This window comes from Aulonocara stuartgranti, assembly GCF_965226115.1.
Source record: "Aulonocara stuartgranti genome assembly, chromosome: 22".
In the NCBI taxonomy this organism is placed as follows: Eukaryota; Metazoa; Chordata; class Actinopteri; order Cichliformes; family Cichlidae; genus Aulonocara; species Aulonocara stuartgranti.
The window spans coordinates 26,865,034-26,884,613 of record NC_138957.1 but is presented as its reverse complement, the minus strand read 5'-3'; the positions used below and the strand labels follow the sequence as shown (position 1 = coordinate 26,884,613).

Genomic DNA, 19,580 nt, shown 5'->3' with positions numbered 1-19,580 from the left:
AAAAGTGACTTCCATTCACTGTGTCTTACTGAAAATTCACTTTGCACAGTCCCAGAAGTCTAAAAAGTTTTTTGTGGGAATGTATTTTAATGTTTAAATTCCTAAATTGTGTACACCCATATTCACTCGCTAGTAATCTGATTTAGCACAGGTTTTCTATCAGGTGACTTTCCTGATGCAACTGGCCCCTTTATCCAGGCTTTGAATGAGCATTAATGTTTAAAAAAAGAGCAATAAATAAAGATGAACAGGTATAAAATCATGCCCTACTGACCAATCTGTTCTCTTGAAAACAGTATCGCCATTACTGAATGATCCCTGAGACCTCTGTGCACAGCTAGTATAGGGGTATAGATTTTTATTGCCATACCCCACCTTTATTTATAAAAAAAAAAAAAATAGATAAAACTAGGATTCACAAAGTGCTGTAGATATACAAATAGCATAAATCAAACCATGTTAAAAATAGAGAATTAGAAAAAATTAAGTCAAAGGCAAAAGATCTAGTCTTTGTATTTCCCTCATGAGCATCAGTATTAAATATAAATTATTGATTAAATATAGATCCTTGTGCAAATTGGTTGCAAACAATTTTACAATTAAAATGTTCTATGTAAATAAATATATAATTCTAAAACAAAACACCTATTTGTATTCAATTTTCACATAGAGTAAGCTTACACTGGAATTCTGTTTTTATGTTTACTCTTCACTGTCTCTCGGATAATCAAGCACAGCTGGGCTCCAAATGAAAGAATAAAAACTAAAAATGTCTTTCAAACATTAATTTAATAAAATAGTTATAATAATGAGATTATCTTTAAGTGATACTGATAAGTCAATAAATATATAGTAACAGTTTTCCAGTCTTAGTAGACAAAATGTTTGAAGCACACAGACAGTCATATGGGCTTTTAACACTAAACAAATCTCACACTGTTACTTTGTCTGCAGCACCTGTGTCACTTTCATTCTTTATTATGTGCTTAACCTCTAATATAGTTTTACCTTTCTTTTTAAAATCATCCAGGACACTCATCCATAATTGGTTAGATGCGGTTTAATGTAAAAACCAGAGTTAACTTAGGGAGCTAGTAATCAGCTTTGTGTGACCCCTTATCCTAACTGCCAATGTGAGTCTAGATACCAGACAGACAACCCAGGCATGCTGAACTCAAACAAAAAGACTGGGCCTTTTAAATCCTTTCCTTCTTTTTTAATCTTACTATTTTTATTATGTGACTATTAGCAACTTTTTTCCTGTTAAAATAGCAATAGAATTATAGCCAAAAATATCGGCCAAATAGCCAAGTGAAAATCCTGACACAACCTTTTTTGATATGCACCAGCAACTAGAGGTCATGATGATGTAGTTACCAAGTTTGTTTGTCATAGATGGCAACACAGTGCAACATCCTGCTTACTGCCATTCATTTGACAGCAGTACACTCTTTCCAAGAAAGTAAAGGAAATTAAGTCACTAAGTCACCAGTGAAAAAAGTGTGCTTAGATCACAATGTTACAATATTACAAAATTACAGAGTCTCACAACACATTCTCCTATTATGGAGTTCTTTGTTGCTGTGTTACTGTCAAGAGCTCACAGTGTTTAATGGGAAGAGGTGAGTAACACTGTGAATCACAGAAGCATCACTTATAAATGTAAGGTACGTATATTTGTGCTTGCTTTCACAGCTTTGTTCGGATAAAGCAAGTTGTTTTTATTGCAATTTTTGTGTTTTGGTATGATTAGGTTTAGGTAAGTCCATTTCTTTTCATTTGCAGGTTGGTTCGACTGACTCACAGAATCATGTGAAATCTTTCCAAAATGGATGTGACTCATTATCCTGATGTTCTGGTTATTTAACGTATTTTTACAAGCCCAAATTTTAAAAAACTACTAAGAAACACTGCAGGCCTTGACTTGTTATTGCCCGTCTTTGCAAAAAAAGCATGGTCTAGATTTATTACGCATTAAGTTGTACTAAAATAGAGTTCCAAATTAAAACCCAGTGTTTAGAACCTACTTTGGGAAGCGTCTGACATCCAAGACCACTGCTGTTTTTGCTACTGAAATTGATATTTAACTGTCGTGAATGCCCAGAATTGGCAAATGTTTTTACCCCAGTACTGTACTTAAAAGAACACCAAACCCCAATATAATTCTCTTACTTGATCGCTGTCTCTCCATGGCAATGAGACAGTTTCAATCAAACTAAACTTTAAAGTTACTGTAAATATGGTTTGCTCATTACAGTAATTGTATTAGGTATTTCTTGATCTGTCTCTCTTAACCGCTTTCTTTTTCTTTTTGCTGTGCAGTGACTTCTCATTCTGTAGTGTTTTCTGGTTGTCATCTCTGCTGTGGGGGAGAACCCCACAGAAAACACCTACACACCGCTGACCAGAATAAAAACACTCTCAGACCTTTAATGTGAGCAAACCACCATGGTGACAGGAAACCCTACTGTTCTGGCAAGCTGCCAGCTACATATTCATGTTACTGTGCAAGTGAGCAATAGATGCAGAAGGTGCTCTCAGAATTTGGAAAAAAAAAAAAAGCCCCATTGTAATGTTTTTTATGAAAAGAAGGGAAAAAAATAACATGTAGACTAGGTCCTTATCACATAGAAATAGTTGGGTCTCTCTCTCTCATTACAGCTGTTATACACATTTTTTTTAAACATATACAGACTATCTGTATATATGTATGTAAAATCAATTCTCATAGCATTACAGCTTCATATGAAATCATTTTACTATCGGTACTTCTAGCTACTTTACCCTAATGTGAAACTATTTTAAAGAGACTGTTGAATGTTGATGTCAAGCCTAGGCCTTTGTATAGTTACGTGAATGAGTAATAACACCCTTCATCAAAACTAAAGTTTAGCATATCACAGCACAGTAAAATAAAATAAAAAATGATCTGGTCTATGACAAATCTTAAAATTAGATGACCTCAGATGAGCAACAACACATAACATTTAAAAACATGATATTACTTATTCAATAAAAACTAAGCCAACGGCAGTGTGAAAAAGTATACTAATCACCTTTGGCAGCAATAACTTGAACTAATTGTTTTCACTATGACTTCATCAATCTCTCAAATCATTGCGGAGGAATCGTGGCCAACTCTTCTTCTCAGGATTGTTTCAGTTCAGTGAGGTTTACTGCCATTTTTTATGCATGGCAGTCAAAATTCCACCACAGCATTTAGATCAGGTTGAGGTCTGGACTTTGACCGGGTCATTGCAACACCTTGATTCTTTTCTTTTTTAGCCATTCTGTTGGAGACTTGCTGGGCTGATGGTCATAATGCATGCTAAGCTTTAGCTAGAAACATGGCTTTGCATTTGACATTGGAAAACTTTGATATACAGATGAGTTCATACTTCAATTGATGACTGTAAGGTACCTGTATCCTGTGGCTGCAAAACAAGCCCAAATCACCACCCCTCCCCCACAGTATCGGTATAATGTGTTTATGCTCATATGCTGTGTTTGGTGCCATGCATGATGGCCAAACTGTGTCCAAAAGACACTGAGCCACAGGTCTTGCGGTTTGCCCATATTTAACTTTGCTGCCAGCACTCAATAGGTAATTGGTAAATGTACTGGTACTTATTTAGAGCTTTTCTGCTACCTAACTGAGGACTCAAAGTACTTTTGACATATGCATTCATACAAACATTTTTTTCTTTTCTTTGCATTAGTATCTTGTTTAACAATTACCTTCTTACTCACACCCCGATGGAAGCATCATGGGCACCTTTGGGTTCAGTATCTTGCCCAAGGATACTTTGACATGCAGACTGGACAGATTGGGCCACCAGCCTTCTGACTGGCAGACAACCCTCTCTATATCCTGAGCTAATATTTGCTTCCGATATCTGGGCAATATATTAGAAGCTAACATTAGCTTAGCATTTCAGTTATCACTTACAGGCAATTGATAACAGATCTTTCAAGGAAGTAAGGCTTTAAAATGTGAGTGGTGAATTTTAGCAAAGTGAACACAAAGCTAAAATTTACATATAGCCAAGGCTAATCAACTGCGTGACCATTAAAGCCCTTCTTCCCTTTAAACCACGAGTCCATCAGACCATTATTACTTTCTGTGTGCAAATATATGCAAATCAGTCTGGCCATAAAAGATATTACAAGAGATATCTTAACCTAATATCTTAACCTCCAACTGTAGTATTTTGTATATACCTCACCTGAGAAATACATTTATTCATCAACAGATGACAGGATTGTCAACAAGTCAGTAAAAAGTATTACCATATCAGTCTAAAAATAACAGACTGCTTTAGAAACAATGGCGGTAATCTGTCATCGCTCCACTACTTCCTGGCTGACATGACGCGTTTTTATGAAAGTGTCTTTCGTGTCGTTCATCTACTTGATGTCTCTACATTTTCTAATCTCTTAAAATCCTAACACCCTGTATTTCAAATTTCGAACAGCAAACCAATGCAGCTCCAACCTTCATGCAGTTCCAAAGCATCCCACCCAGAAATTATGCAAGCGAAAATGAAAGAAATACACTAAAATAAAATAAAACAAAAAACCTTTGAGCGTCACAAAGGTAAGTCTTTCAAGTCTTTCAAGTTGTCCCTTTAGGAGGCAATCATGCAGTTAGTGAAAAAGAAAATGATGAGAATTTCTTTCTTGGACCTTGCAATCAGATACCTCCCCTTCCTAGTGTGTTCTACATTCTTCATTATGCATGTCAAGGTAGCAAAGATTCCAGGAAAGTTTCCAGGGAAGTTACTATCCCGTTTCAGATTCGTTGAAATTGCACGTTCTCACTTTCTTGGGGAAAGTGAGACCTTAGACACAGTCACGATGTGCCTTTAAAGGTATCACTGCTTGATAGTTCAATTATATGTCCAAATGGAGTCATTTCCTTTGCGTCCATTATTTTCACAGAACAAATTTCGCCTGCAGCATCACAGAGAACGGACTTACCACAGAGCAGAAAACTATTGCTACACCTCTCCTATTGAACCATTTGAATAACTAACACCCAGTCTTTAGTGGTTTAACCTTCAACTTCATCAACACCTCGTTTAGGACAGCGTCTACTGTTGAAATCCCACAAACCCCTGAAAAGGACGCCTGACTTCCAACATGTGTTATGTTGTAAAGAAAAAATTTCAGCAATCCGATCAAACTGAAAGTTAAAGTCGCATATATTTTAGTACAAACAACAGTTGGCTGTCACGATTACCAGACATTAATGGGAAGTTATATAAGCAGTGGAAGCACCTGTCACATTATATCCAGTTCTTTTCTCAAAAACAGTGACTGTGGTAGTGACTCAGTGTATATGCGGCAAAGAGAGCAGTTCAGCAAATACAGATACAGAACAAAAATAAATCGGGAGTTCTTTGTCTGAAGCAGGAAAGTCACTAAACTCTGTTTAATGTTTTCAGTTGCAACTTAAACCTTGGTCTCAATTAACATTCTTTAGGAACAAAATGATTATCCCTATCGGCAAGATTTAATTAACTGCAGAGGAGTTATTTCTACCTGCTATATTTATTTGTTTAACAACTCAATGAAACATTTATCGTTCAATACATTGGTCAACACCTTTGATCTTAAAAAATAATATCTTTGAATGACAGTTGACAGCATGCCATTGCTGTGCAACAGGTTAGGCAAAGAGTACTTGGCTGCAGGTGAAAACATAGATTGAACACATCATACAAAATTTGGCACAGGAGCAGATCAGCCAGAGGGTGTAGCGCTCAACTTGGCTGTAGTTTTATGTCTTGAAATGGTAAATGGTAAATGGCCTGCATTTGTATAGCGCTTTTGCTAGTCCCCCCTAGGGACCCCAAAGCGCTTTACACATCCAGTCATAACCAGAAATGTCATAACCCTTCAGATGATGCTGAAGGGTTATGACATATAACCTTAAATTGCTACTCACAGAATTAGTTTCACTGTGGCTTGTGCATACTGTATGTTAGATCAGCGGTCCCCAATCCCCGGGCCTCGGACTGGTACCGGTCCGTGAGTCGTTTGGTACCGGGCCACGAGAGTTGAGGCTCAGGTGTGAAATGTATGGTATTCAGGGTTTTTATCGGTTTTCAGCGTTATTTTGTTATCGTTTTGATCGTTAACTCGGTTTTCCTGGGTCTTTTCACGTGTGTTATGAATAAATCTTCTTTTTTCTCGGTACCGGTACTAGTTTTATTTTGTTGTATTTATCCGCGACACCTTAAAGGCCGGTCCGTGAAAATATTGTCGGGCATAAACTGGTCCGTGGCGCAAAAAAGGTTGGGGACCGCTGTGTTAGATTGTCCATTAGTCACAGGATTGGGGTTTGATAACTTTGTAACAAGTTACCTTTGAGTTAGTAATTTGGGAAATTTACCCTGTCAGATTGAAAAAAAAGCAAGGTGACATCAGAAGTTGTTACAGTAAGTGATTGACCACTTTGAATTTAACACTTTAGGCAGTTAATAGAAGGTGATTAAAAGAGGATGTAAATTAAAACACATGACCTGCCCTTATTAATCATATAACTGTGACTTATTCAATCTGAAATGCTTGAAGCTATCCATAACATTTCAAATCTGTTTTTCTTCATGTCAGTATACTCACAGTATACTCACAGTATACTCATACTGTGGGTATATAGATGTGGCCAATTTGTGTGTGAGAGAAAGGACGTTTGCTTAAATTCAAATATTAATAATTTGGCAAAAGATTACATAATAAAATGTAAGCAGTTTAAAAAACCTAAACAAAAACATAAAAGTTAAGTTTGTAGCAATTGGTCACATGTCTGTTTAACATTATACACAGCAGCAGAGCAATAGGTGAGTAATTGATGACTGTTTTTAAAAGTAACCAAGCCTCTTGCCCCTTGGCCTCTTACCTGGAGAGGAGGGCCTGTATTGGACAAGCACCAAATCGTTTCGTGAGGTTTTATCTCACGAACAAATGCTATGACCCCTGAGCATCAAATAGCTTTCTGTCTTAATTCAAGAGAAAGATTCCAAGGACGATAATGTTAAAAGGGATGGTTGTGTTTATTTGTGTGCTTTTTCATGCCGGTGGCTATGCCTTGAGTGAACAAACACACAGCCCTTTTTCCTGACAGCATTCCCTTTCAGTTTAGCTCACTGATAGCCAGTGATTGTTGTAAAAAGACAACAAATGTGTTGGTTTTTTCAAATGTTTCCATTTTTTTTATGCGCTTCCTTTGAATCATGTTTCACCTGGATTAATAAATTCTGTTGAACTTCATCCTGCCTTAATGTTTGACTTTCAGTAGCAGTTATTTTTAGTCAGCGGTAAAGGCAATAAACATGGGTGTGGGGCACTGAGTAATAACACAAGGTTGTGACGTTGTAGCAGTCAGCTAAATGGGTCTAAAGGTTTCACATATAAAGATAAAAAATGGGTGGTTTTCATTCTGTTATGTGAGTTCATAATCACACAATTTCTCTCATTTGCTTCAGAACATTTGCTGATAATCAGCAAAAACCCAACAATTACATTTCACAGGATTTTACCTAATACTTCATTTTAACCTCTGATTCCAGCACATTATGTTTAACTGCAGCTAACTTTTTCATCGATGGACTGGATAGATGATTTATTTATTTTATTTTATTTTTTAGTTGGTTGGTTGGGTAGAGTTGGCAATGGGGAAGCAGTGTTAAAGTAAATATAAAGTAAAACTAGACTGTATAGGAGAGGAATGTCACGGAGTCTCTCGCTGTAGAATGTGATGCACAAATTGGTACATGTACATTTTTAGTAATTGTGAGGATTAAACCTTTAAGGTATTTTTAATCTTTTTTTTTCCTGGGCTAAACCTAAATCTTCAGCCCCCAATGTTCAAAAACACCCTTTTCTTCTCAAAGTCTCTCACACTGTGCTCCAACAGGCCACCAAAGGGGATTCCCAGTACAATGTGACCAGAATGAGCTCACCCCAACCCCCCCAATAAAAGCGAGATCATGTGTTTTGTGTTTTCCGTGTCTTATCTTTGTCATCTGCTCACTCTCTCTCTGTCATGCACCATGATAGAAAAAGAGTAGGGGCCCTCTCAGTAAAGAAATGCAGCAAAGCGTTAGTGTATGACCAAACAAATGACGACTCTTTATCTTATCAGAAACGGTTTAAGTCAAATTAGGGCTTCTTTTTCTTCACTCATCGCCACATGAGAGAGTTATATGAGCCATAACCTGTAACGCTACTGGGAACAAGGAAGAAGGAGGAAGAAATCAGTTTATTCTCTGTTTGTTCCTTATTTTATGCACAATCCATCACCTCAGTCAACAGGTTTAACAGGTAACATGCTTGAACTTTGAGCAGCTAGAGCGCTCTGATTTGACTGAGCAATCTTGGGATGCCATCTTGTGGCAAAGCAATCTACATGCCTGATGATTGACTTGCAAACTGCACACAGGCCAGGCGATGTCGTCCTAGAACCGTGGAGACTGCATACAAACAACGCATTGTAACGCATCAGTGTAAAGTAATACGTTTACGCGTGGATTTATCATTAGATAGATAGATAGATAGATAGATAGATAGATAGATAGATAGATAGATAGATAGATAGATAGATAGATAGATTTATAAAAGCAGAAAGCTTTGACCATGTTAAGGCTCCCTTCATATCTGACTAAAGCATTAATTAATTAAATCGAGATTATTATTCTTATTATTATTACATTAGCACCTAAAACATCTTTTTTATTTAAAAAAAATGTAAAAATTTGGCCTTTATGGTCTTTACATATGCATATTAAAGCCCTTGACAGTGTATTTTTAATAAACCGTTGAATTTCTGTGGGTAATAATTGCTGAACTACGTAACACCAAAGACAGTAAAGCCAATAAAAACAAATTGCACTAATTTCCCGAAGTTGTTGCCATTGCAAAAATATGTTAACAAGACCGGTGATCATCTGCAGTGAGTGTCATTGTTTGTCTGAGCTGGGTGTTCCCCGGGGGGCGTGTCCCGCACCTGAGCTCTGCGTGCTGCACACAAAATGAGGCAGCCAGAGCAACAGCTGTCAGTAAGTCTTTTCTGTCCCTCGCCTGTTTTCATCGGCTTTGAATGATCAGTGGGGAAGAAGACCCGACTCACTGGGCCCTCTGACGTTACCCAGTAGACTAGAGATGGCGAAGAGGAGTTCAACCAGAAAGTCTCTGAAAAGTTTGTTCTCCAAGAGCGAAGCCAACTTGGACGAATCGGTGGAGAAGGATGTGCAGAAAAACGAAGGGGAGAAGAAGAAGTTCAAGTTGTTCAAATTCAAGACAAAGTCCAAGAAGGACTCTGAGAAGTCAGCTAATGACAGCCAGAAGGTGCTCAGGTATGCTTACCCAGTGCCGTGATGTTGACTCAGTGACCTGTTTTCATGCCTGCATTTGCTGTATTGCTCAAGGGGTAATAAGCAGCTTCTGACGCTTTAAAGAGCAGCAAAGCTTCAGATAAACTTTAGTTTTCAGCAAGTAGCCTGCGCCTGCTGTTTCCATTGGTAGCCTAAATGAAAAGTCCAAATTAAGCAATCCTCACTGCTGTGGAAAAAAAAAAGTTGAGATGTTTCTAGACTGTGAGCTTTTGGGCAAACATCCCAATAACTTTTGAAATGGGTAGTACACTTAAATATAATTATAGAGCCACAAGGGACTTTAGAGTTGGATAAAAGTAAGAGCATACTTAGCTTAGCACTGTCCCCTTCAGCAGAAACATGCTTTTTGCATATTTGTCCATAGTCTTATGATATGGCATGCTGGAAACTGATATCGAGCTTGCATGCAAAAAAAAAAAAAATTCAGCAGCAAAACGTTTGCATGTGTCCTCAGTTTGTAACCTCCAATAATTCAAATCTGGTGCTTAACTAGGCCATTTCACAAGCCCCACCCCTTTTGAGGCAAAGTTCTGTTAGAAAAATCACCTTGAAGCTCAAATTCAATCTTCAGATGGAGTGTTTCATTTTACCATTATCTGATATAATGCAGAATTCAAACCAGACGAAAATAATCAAAGGGAAAGGCGTCCAGTGTAAACCTAGGTTTTTTTTTCTATATTGTTAGTTTAGACTTTTCTGTCAGGGCCTCCCTCACAGGCCCATTTTATGCTGTCTATTCATAAATTATAGCTGTGCATGAGACCCCAACGGTTTCAGGAGTTCCAAGTCATAAAAAACAGGATATGTTCATTTTATTCTCCAGGGTAAACATTGACTTAGTTGATCTGGTTGGTAGATTTCAACCTTACCTTGAGGTCTTAGGTGTTTCATAGTAGGTGGCAGGTAGCAGAATAAAATGTGTGAATGGTGATTTTGGTCACAAATGTTTGCAAGGCAATAAACAAGACATGCTTTAAAGCTGTAAGGATGTATAAGTCACCATTGGGTGTGCATATAGACACAGGTGGGGTGGAGGTTAAGCTACTAATCACAGGCCAGGACAATAGAATCATATTGTTCATGTGTTTGTAGACGAGTGCCAGTGACGGTTTGTGTTTGCACAGAGAAAAATAAACAGCGAGCTGACACTGTGACTGCCTTTGCACATGGAGGTTATGCAAGGGTAAAGTTTTTAAACGATGCATAAAAAAATCATGCATCATTCAAAAACAATAATAATAATAATAATGGATTGCATTTATACAGCGCTTTTCGGGGCCCTCAAAGCGCTTTACAATTCCACTATTCATTCACACACTGGTGGAGGCAAGCTACAGCTGCCCTGGGGCAGACTGACAGAAGCGAGGCTGCCATATCGCCAGTAGGCGGTAGGGTAAAGTGTCTTGCCCAAGGACAAAACGACCGAGACTGTCCGAGCCGGGGCTCGAACCGGCAACCTTCCGATTACAAGACAAACTGCCAACTCTTTGAGCCACGATTGCCCTGATAATCAATCAAATATTGCAGTAGTGTAAACATAAAGCAGAATGAAACATATATTCAGGTCAGTCTTGGTAGTCTTTTATCCACTGATTGTCTATACGAGCCACATCTAGAAATCATTTTATAAACTATTAAGTGCAGAATTACATTACATTGTTTTGCTGTGAATGAAAGGATTTTTTTAAATTGTTGACACTGTGGATGGTCAACCAAGATAGACTTGTTTCCAGATGTAGACTGAATCTGTTTTTGTTATTAGTTTGAGGATTTTGTTTTAATCCATGTTCCAGATTTTATCTATCAAGACTTGAGGATTTCATCATCTAAGAAATAAATCTTCATTTTATTGTTTGTTTTGACTCCCATCTCTTTTCATAAAGTTCAAGGGTGAGGTCAAAGTCACACTGGATGTGTTGGAAACCTTACCACCAGTGTATTACGTTGCAGGAAACTTGAAGTTCCAAACAAACCACACACACCCACTCTTTAGGTTGTCGCGCTCTTTTGTGGCTTTATGGATTAGTGGAAGTTCTGTAGACAAACCTGCCACTCCACATGCCTGTTGCATTGTCATGAAACTACAAATCAATTGGACACACAAGCTACACTATTGTATTTGGTGATGCATGCTGGTAACATTTATGTCTCAGCACAAGGGTGTTTAATACATCCAGCTGAGTTCACAATAAGTCACTGTATTGTTGAACCTGTTATGTCTGTTCCAGAAGAGTAAGCAAGGTAAAACTCAATGTGTGTTGAGTTAAGAATGCTGTATTTTGGCAGTGAGTTTTTTTTTTCTTCTTCTTCTTCTTCTTCTTCACACCACTGCATTAAATTGTATAACAAAGTGCTGAAAAATGGATCAGTCAGAGAAGGCCTTGTACTTCAAACCAAGGATATGCTTTGAGCAGTGCATTGCTACACAATGCTGTTTAAGTCATTCATACGTGCATATTTGTTCTATTCAGTCAGTTCTTGGTGATAAAGGGGCATTGATTCCACTTGACAAGGACAGTCTAGTTGATAACTTCAAATAATATTTCAGAGGTAAGATGTCAAGAATGGGAGGTTTTCTGCAGCTCTTATTGGAAACGTGTTTTCACAATGAGATCAAATTATTGCTAATTGTTGTGCATGATGAGTTTGGGCATTGTTTATTTATTTTGTCTTTTATGGTATTTCCTGTGACGGCGAGAGCTTTGCAGTTTGTCCAGAGAGGGTAACAACACACAGGCAGTAGCATAGAATGCTTTTGATAGAACATTGATAGTAGGACAACAGCAGCTTTTGAGGGATGTTATTTTTCCTGAGGATTCACAGGAAATGAAGTCTCTGCTGAGCCTTCTTTGCCAGCTCCCCTTTGTACACACCCCAGGACAGGTCCTTGTGATGTGAACTCCCAGGAAGTGGAAGTCCAACCCCAACACCATTGATGTAAAGTGGTTTAATGTCTGTTTTCTTTTTTTCTGAAATCCACAACAATCTCCTTGGTTTTGGTTGTGTTCAGTAGCAGGTTGTTGTCCCTGCACCAACCTGTCATCCACACCACTTTGTCCCTTTAGGCAGAATCACCCCTACTAGAAATGACATCACAGTGTTGTCGTCTGCAAATTTGACAATGGTGATACTGTGATGAGTGGGGGAGCATAGTCGTAGGTGTACAGTATGAAGAGCAGGGGACTCAAATGTGTCATGCGGGAAATCGAATCAAATGTGGGAGGTATGAAGGACATATGATCCAGACCAGTCTCTCAATGCACTTCAGCACCAGGGTGAGCACTACTGGCCGGTCATACAGGCAGGTTGCAGTAGATTTTTTTTTTTTTTTTTTTTTTTTTTTTCTTCCCTTTTTTGGTAAGGGGACTGTGATGGGTGGGACACCTCAAAGCGAGCAAAGAAGTGTTTCAGCTCCTCTGCTGCCGTTTCTAAAGAATCAACAGCCAAATTTAAAAAAACTCTCTCGCTATATGTTGGGTTTTTTGTTGTTGTTGTTGTTTTTTCCTTTCCCAGATTGAAAATTGTGATGGGTCATGTTGTTGGACTTCATCAGAGTTCTCAACACCTCCCATGCCAACAATTGTGAGAGTAAATGTTATCCAAAATTTGAGAACTGGTCTTCCAAATAACTGTCAACACTACACTTCTTTGGATCTTTATCAGTACACTTGCCACACAAACATGGATTTTATTTATTTATGTTTTTAAACTGTGGGATGTTTTCCTGCAGATGACAAAGAAACCGTTGTTAACGCTTTTATTGTGTCTGTATTCTAAAAAGTGCGTGATTGTGGTGATGAGCATCAAATGGTGATAGCTGTGTATTCTAAATCAGCGGTCCCCAACCTTTGTTGCGCCACGGACCGGTTTAAGCCCGACATTATTTTCACGGACCGGCCTTTAAGGTGTCGCGGATAAATACAACAAATTAAAACTAATACCGGTACCGAAAAAAAGATTTATTCATAACACACGTGAAAAGACCCAGGAAAACAGAGTTAACGATCAAAACGATAACAAAATAACGCTGAAAACCGATTTAAAACCCCTGAAAACCATACATTTCACACCTGAGCCTCAACTCTCGCGGCCCGGTACCAAACGACTCACGGACCGGTCCGAGGCCCGGGGGTTGGGGACCGCTGTTCTAAATAACACAACAGTTAAACATGAAGGTGTTATACTTTAAAAGAGGTGCGTTTAAAGTGGTGATGCCAACAGCTGGCAATAAGGCTCTCTTGAAATACTAGCAACATGTTTGTTTCGGTGTGGATTAATGAATAATCAAGTATTCATTTACAGTGTTTACCCACTACTAGGTGGTTTAATAAGAGCAGGTATTACTTTCTGATTTGACACTGCATGCACACAGAGCATTAGAATAAAGTTTCACATAGACAAGACCATGAACATTAAAAAAAAAACAAAAAAATAACATGAACTTCCAGATGTAGTCTTTACATAGTAAAAGGATCAAACTTATAAAGGCTCAGTAACCCAGGCACCGAAATAATGCATTGGCATTGTACATAATAATTAGGTCATCCAGGCGAAAGACGGACGAGCTCCTACCATGTTTATTCGTCCTCCATTCTGCATGTCGACAGTTCACAACAATCATTACAGGCAGTAGGACTTGGTCAGACTTTGGTGAAGTTTGAACACAGTGATAACCTGATGGCTCAAGATGGAATCATTTCAGGGATTAAAGATTATGTTCACAATTTAATGAGAGTAAAATTGTGAAATATTCAACACTAAGGAATACAGGAAATGTAATTTGGCCAAAAAGTGGATTGCATTTTTGTTCTACAGGCTTGAAATATGTGGTGTAATGAAAAAGTGTAGTTTTCATAACCAGCTAGTATAGAAGAAGCCCTCATTCTCTTCACTCAAAAGTGACACGGTGAAGGACTAACGAGTATCTAGTACTAGCAGTATAAAAGTTATTTTTGTTTCTGAAATGTTAAAATTATGGGTCATCTAATGGAACTGTAGAGTAGTGGGTCATTGGTGACTACAGAGTAAAAAATGATACCCGTGTTTGTGTATGGGGTTAGCTTAGAAGACTGGGTAGGCAGGTAAATAACTATGATTTAAAGACTTCATGCTGAACTAAGCTGATCACCACCCATCTAACAATTTACCATATAGATGTGTTAAAAATGTGAAACTCTTCCTTTAAAGTAGTAACTATTTTTGTGTGTTTGCTTCAGGACTTTAGTAGGTCTGATTTTTATCTCTTAACACTCTCACATTGCACAGCACAGACAGAAAGTACAGGAAGCACTTTGAACTTCATCAAAGGAAGACCTTTATTTTTTTTTTCCCTTTTTTTCCCCACAAGTCTAAGCTGTGGCATTTTCACACAGTGAAAGGCTTTGCACATTTTTGGGTGTCTTGTGTGTTGATATGTAAACAGCATTCACCCGGGGGCGAAGATATGACTCATCATCTTGTTCTAGGACATCTGTTCTACCAGAAACTACTCCTGTGTCTCAGATACTGCAGTGGTTAGTTACTTGACTGATTCTTGGGTTGCCAACCACAGGGGGGAGAAAACAAAACAAAACAAAAAAAAAACCCTTTGTGTGACTAAGGCAGCCTGAGCATATCAGCTTTTATCAGTAAAACTACAAAAAAGACTGAGCAGTTTTCACCTAACTCTACAGTACACATAAAGGCCAAATGCATATTCATGCATACTTGTGGCAAATAAGTGTGTTTGGATTAGAAGAGTTTCAACACAGTGATCTATAAATTGTGACAGCTCCACGTGTTTGCTTGTCATTTGGCTTCTTGTCTGAGCATCCGGTCGTGTAAAGCGGAAAAATCCTGCGCATAAAGAGACCTTTGTTGTGCTTGTTTAATGAAGTGACAGCTTGTGATTATTGATGGAGCTTCTCTGTTGACTTTGAAGCCTTTGTAGCGGTACATGAATTAGAGGCCGTGCTGATGACCGAACAAAGGCAGCACCTGTCGCTCCACTTGGTTGGTTGGTCCAATTGGTTAATAATTCAATTCAATTAAAAAAACAACCTTTTTTCTTTACAGTGTTTTTTGTTTTTTTTAGGTGTCAGCGTACGTTTTTAAGTACGTCATCTATCCTAATGGCCTGATTTACCTTTGTTCGCAACATTGATCTCAGTTCTAAGAAGCACCAGCTCACTTTCTGTGTAGCCGGTTCTGTTCAGCATTCCATTAGCAGTGATTCACTGTTTCATTTTGTTAGGCAACAAAAATTGCACCCTCTGTAATGCACACACTGGATGGCAAACAATAAATCTGTCAATATATACATACACACAATAGTACATGAGTTACATAAACCTCCTCATAGTTTTGAGCATAGCCTATAATTTACTTTGTTACGCTGTAAGTAGTACAAATTCTGTAATTGGGGTCAGTCAATCATGGATATTCTTTCAGCATATTTCCGATCCATTCACTTTTTAATTTTTTATTTTTATTTTTTTAAACTTTTGTACTCCTCAGAGCTGTTGCGAACAGTGAGACCGCAGACGACGAAGAGCCCGCTTCTGACAACAATGACCCAGACAGCAAGCTGCCTCCTGTTTATGCCACCGCACCTAGGGTTAAGGTCAGTGAAGATGTCGTAACTAGTGAGCTCTTTTTCACATGCAGTTATTGGAAATTTTGTATATTCTATTTATTTTCTGGTAACTACACTGAGAAACTGTGTATTATGTTACATAAAGATAACATTGTAGTCAGCAATTTATAAAAAAAAAACAAAAACAACAAGTAGTAAACTATACCAGCTGTAGGAGGGGGAAGAAAACAAATACTTTGGGTTCATTAATATGTGGTGCTGATACAAACATCCCTGTGTGAAAGGTTTGTCAGGTGTGTGGGGTTTTTTTTGGGGGGGTTTTTTGGGGGTTTTTTGGTTTTTTTTTTGGTTTTTTTAAGTCTTGCATATTTAATTTCAAATCTCCAGTTTTTCTTTTGTTTTATTGCTTCTCAGCTTTTGAACCCAAATATAAGCAGGAGATTCGTTTTGATATTTCTCCCTAAACCTGCAGTGTCACGGCTCTGAATAAAGTAGGATAATGTTAGACAGCCACTATAGACGACGAGTGTTTTGTCAAACTTGGCAACTGAAAGCTCATGGCTGACTGCCCAACATGCAACAAGTTTAAAGTCACCACTCTGCCCTGCCCTCAGATGATCATCATTATGAAAAGTGTTACCAGTTTCCTCATAAGATGTTATCTGCACCTCATTTGTTTCCGGCAATTCTCTATCTCCACCTCCCTTTTTTTTTCATTTTAATTTATTGCTGTAAATGAGAAACTTTCACTATTATTTTTTTTTCCACATAGGAAACTGCACAAGGCTCTACAAGGCTGTAAATTACCCAGAACTAAAGACTGAGGGTAAAAGCAGGATGTTCACATGAAATGTGATAGAGCCGACTCAAACTACAGTTTCACTTTTATGTATCACACGCAAGTAATCCTAGATGATACGTTTCCTTTTTTGACACAAGTTTGTGAATAAAATCCAGTTGTTGCTGTATCTTTAAATCTTCCCCTCTCGGATTGCAGGACAAATCTAAAGTTTTTCTCTGAGCAGTCAGAAATCGGAAACTTGTCTCAACAAGAAGTTTCTTGGGACCAGATTTTTTTTTCTTTTCTTAAACATATATAATGCTACCTCATGAGCCCTTCTTCAATGCTGGTTCTATGCCAGCTGTGTTTTACTGCATAGCTCGGGGTCTTATTTTACAGAACGATGCTTCTCATAATGATTCAAATGTGCACTGTACATGTCAGTACAGTCTTGTTGATGGATTATTAAATTCTCAACTGAGTTATCCCTATAAAAGTGAGCCCTGCTTATGATCTAATCCCTGTATATGACTACTCACAATAGGGCATCAACTCTCTAGAGGCCCTCATGTTAATATAATGAAGAAGGAAAGCAAGTGGAATTTATCACCAGAAGAGGGTGCTAGAAGTTTGCTAAGCAGCGTTGTGGTGAAGATTAAGGCCTGGCAGCAGAGTAGGTTAACATTGCTGATGGATGGGAACATTTCTTTGACTGCAGAACATAATGCGCTTCATTATCAAATAAGTCTGAAAAAAGACTCTCGTTTCCCCACCAGGCGCTACACTGTTTGCCAGAAATGTCCAAAGGTTAAGATAGACTTATTCCATAAGTGTAGAATGCATAAACAGTATTATGAGCATGTTGGGAACTCTGACATGCAGTTGCTTATTCGTTATATACATTGTCTCCCTTGGTTTTTTTCATCTAATATAGAGGACTTGAAGCTTTTTTTAAATTGTATTCATGGAGATATTTAGCTGAAAAAGAAACGCTTATTTCCTTTTTAATTTAATTATAAGTCGAGCTGAGATTTTTGGATTCGCACTGATTTGAAATAACAAAGAAAGATTTGTCCTACCTATAAATATTTTAGCCTTTTAAATCTTAATCTCCCTATAGATTGTAGAGTTTTGTTTTCTGTGGTTGTCCACATTTTTACGTAAAGTATTATTCTGATAACATAGCTTACTTAACATATGAGACTTCACATTTAGGAGAAACCACTGACTCGACTGAAACTTTATTTAAATCTCTATTTAGATGCTTTATTAGCTTCTCATACTTTCCAAACTCTCCCTCAAAGAAAGAATGCTAACAGGCACACCCAGTTTGATATCTCACTGTTGTCTGATAGAAAGTAATGACTTCTACTTTCCTTTCTCACTCGTGATTGACAAAACATAACCACTAGAAGAGCATCACCACTTCTGACTCAATGTTTCCCTAGACAAGCCCGCAAAAAATATTATTAAAGTATTTTGATGCTCTACTTTTGAAAGTTTGACTTTTAACATAATAAATGGATTTATTTTTGCTTTGTTTGGCAGCGTTTTTTTTTTGTTTTGTTTTTTTTTAAAATTATAGTTCTGTGAAATTATAGGATCCGATTTTTTTTTTTTTGTTTTTTTTTTTTTTTGTTTTTTTCTCTTGCCCTCAGTTTCATTAATCATAATAGTTTAATCAGCAGTGCTGTTGCTGGTGATTTAGCTAACCATGTTCTACTAGTTTTTCATTCCTCTCAGGGTGGAGCAGCTTTTAGGAATGAAGTTAGGGTGTCAACTCACTTTCTTGTTTACAGTATAATTGAGTAATATCCTCATTCTTACCATTGGAATACACAGTCTAGGGATGGTTTCTAATTAACATGTAGCAAGGGATTATAATATGTTTGGTATGTGTTTTCTTTGGTGAAGGGTAGTGTTTGAGCAAGGTATGTTGCTTTTAATGGCATAAAGCCATACAAGTCTCATGCATAGAGATTTGTAGTTACACCTCGTGTATTTTGTTAACAAATTCTTTCCTTTTGCATTAAAGAGCATTTTACACTCCATCCTTACTTCCTGTACTTTTGTCTTTCTAAGGCCAAAGCGTTAAGCTACTCAGAGATGGACCTACGTAAGCCTAAGAGGTTTGCAACCATTTCATTTGGTATTAGAAAGAAGAAGAAGAAAGATGAAGAGAATATGTCAAAGAGCACTTTTGGTCTTCCTACCCAAGGCATCGAGGAGCAGGAAGAGGTAACAGTGAATCAATATTGTAGGTTTTTGAAAAATTGAGTTTGTTTAAAATCACTAAGAGCAATTTTGAAGGAACATATCTGTCCTGATAATACTTTTTGTATTGCTATGTGCTAAATTTATTGGGTTTCTTTTTTTCAGCTCGGTCTCATAGCAAATTGTGAAATGATCATATAATTGCACTCATATTCATGGGCATGAATTGTTGAATATGCTGTAAAAGAAGTAGCAGCTGTTGTATTTAAAGCCAAACCATGAACTTTTTCTAAACCAAACCCGGTAATTTTTAATTCCTAACTCCAACCAAGTAATTTGTTTTAATGCTAAAGTATTAAAACATAAAAACAGAATCAATCTGCCCATCTATTTGCTTACATTTATTCAACTCGGTGGGGTACACTCTGAACAGGTCGCTAATGCACAAATGTGAAAATCTATGTCTATAACTCAATCTTGGGTTGCTGGTGAGAGTAGTGAAATGCTGCATCACCTACCCCTCCAGCTTCATAATGTGAAACTTTAATAATGATTTTTGTTTACATGGGTACAAATCATTGCGTAAAAACACAGATCTCTCAGGTTAAAACTG

At 37.7% G+C, this 19,580-nt stretch overlaps 1 protein-coding gene across 1 annotated transcript in view; it reads left to right on the top strand.

Annotated features, from left to right (window-relative positions):
• The first annotated feature begins 8,783 nt into the window (after positions 1-8,783).
• Positions 8,784-19,580, top strand: part of crybg2 (crystallin beta-gamma domain containing 2) — a 36,832-nt gene continuing 26,035 nt past the window's right edge. Inside the window, exons 1-3 of the mRNA XM_082521703.1 lie at positions 8,784-9,359; positions 15,894-15,999; positions 18,836-18,991. Of these exons, the coding sequence (XP_082377829.1) occupies positions 9,166-9,359; positions 15,894-15,999; positions 18,836-18,991 (456 nt within the window). The 5' untranslated portion in view covers positions 8,784-9,165. The remainder of the gene's footprint in view (positions 9,360-15,893; positions 16,000-18,835; positions 18,992-19,580) is intronic.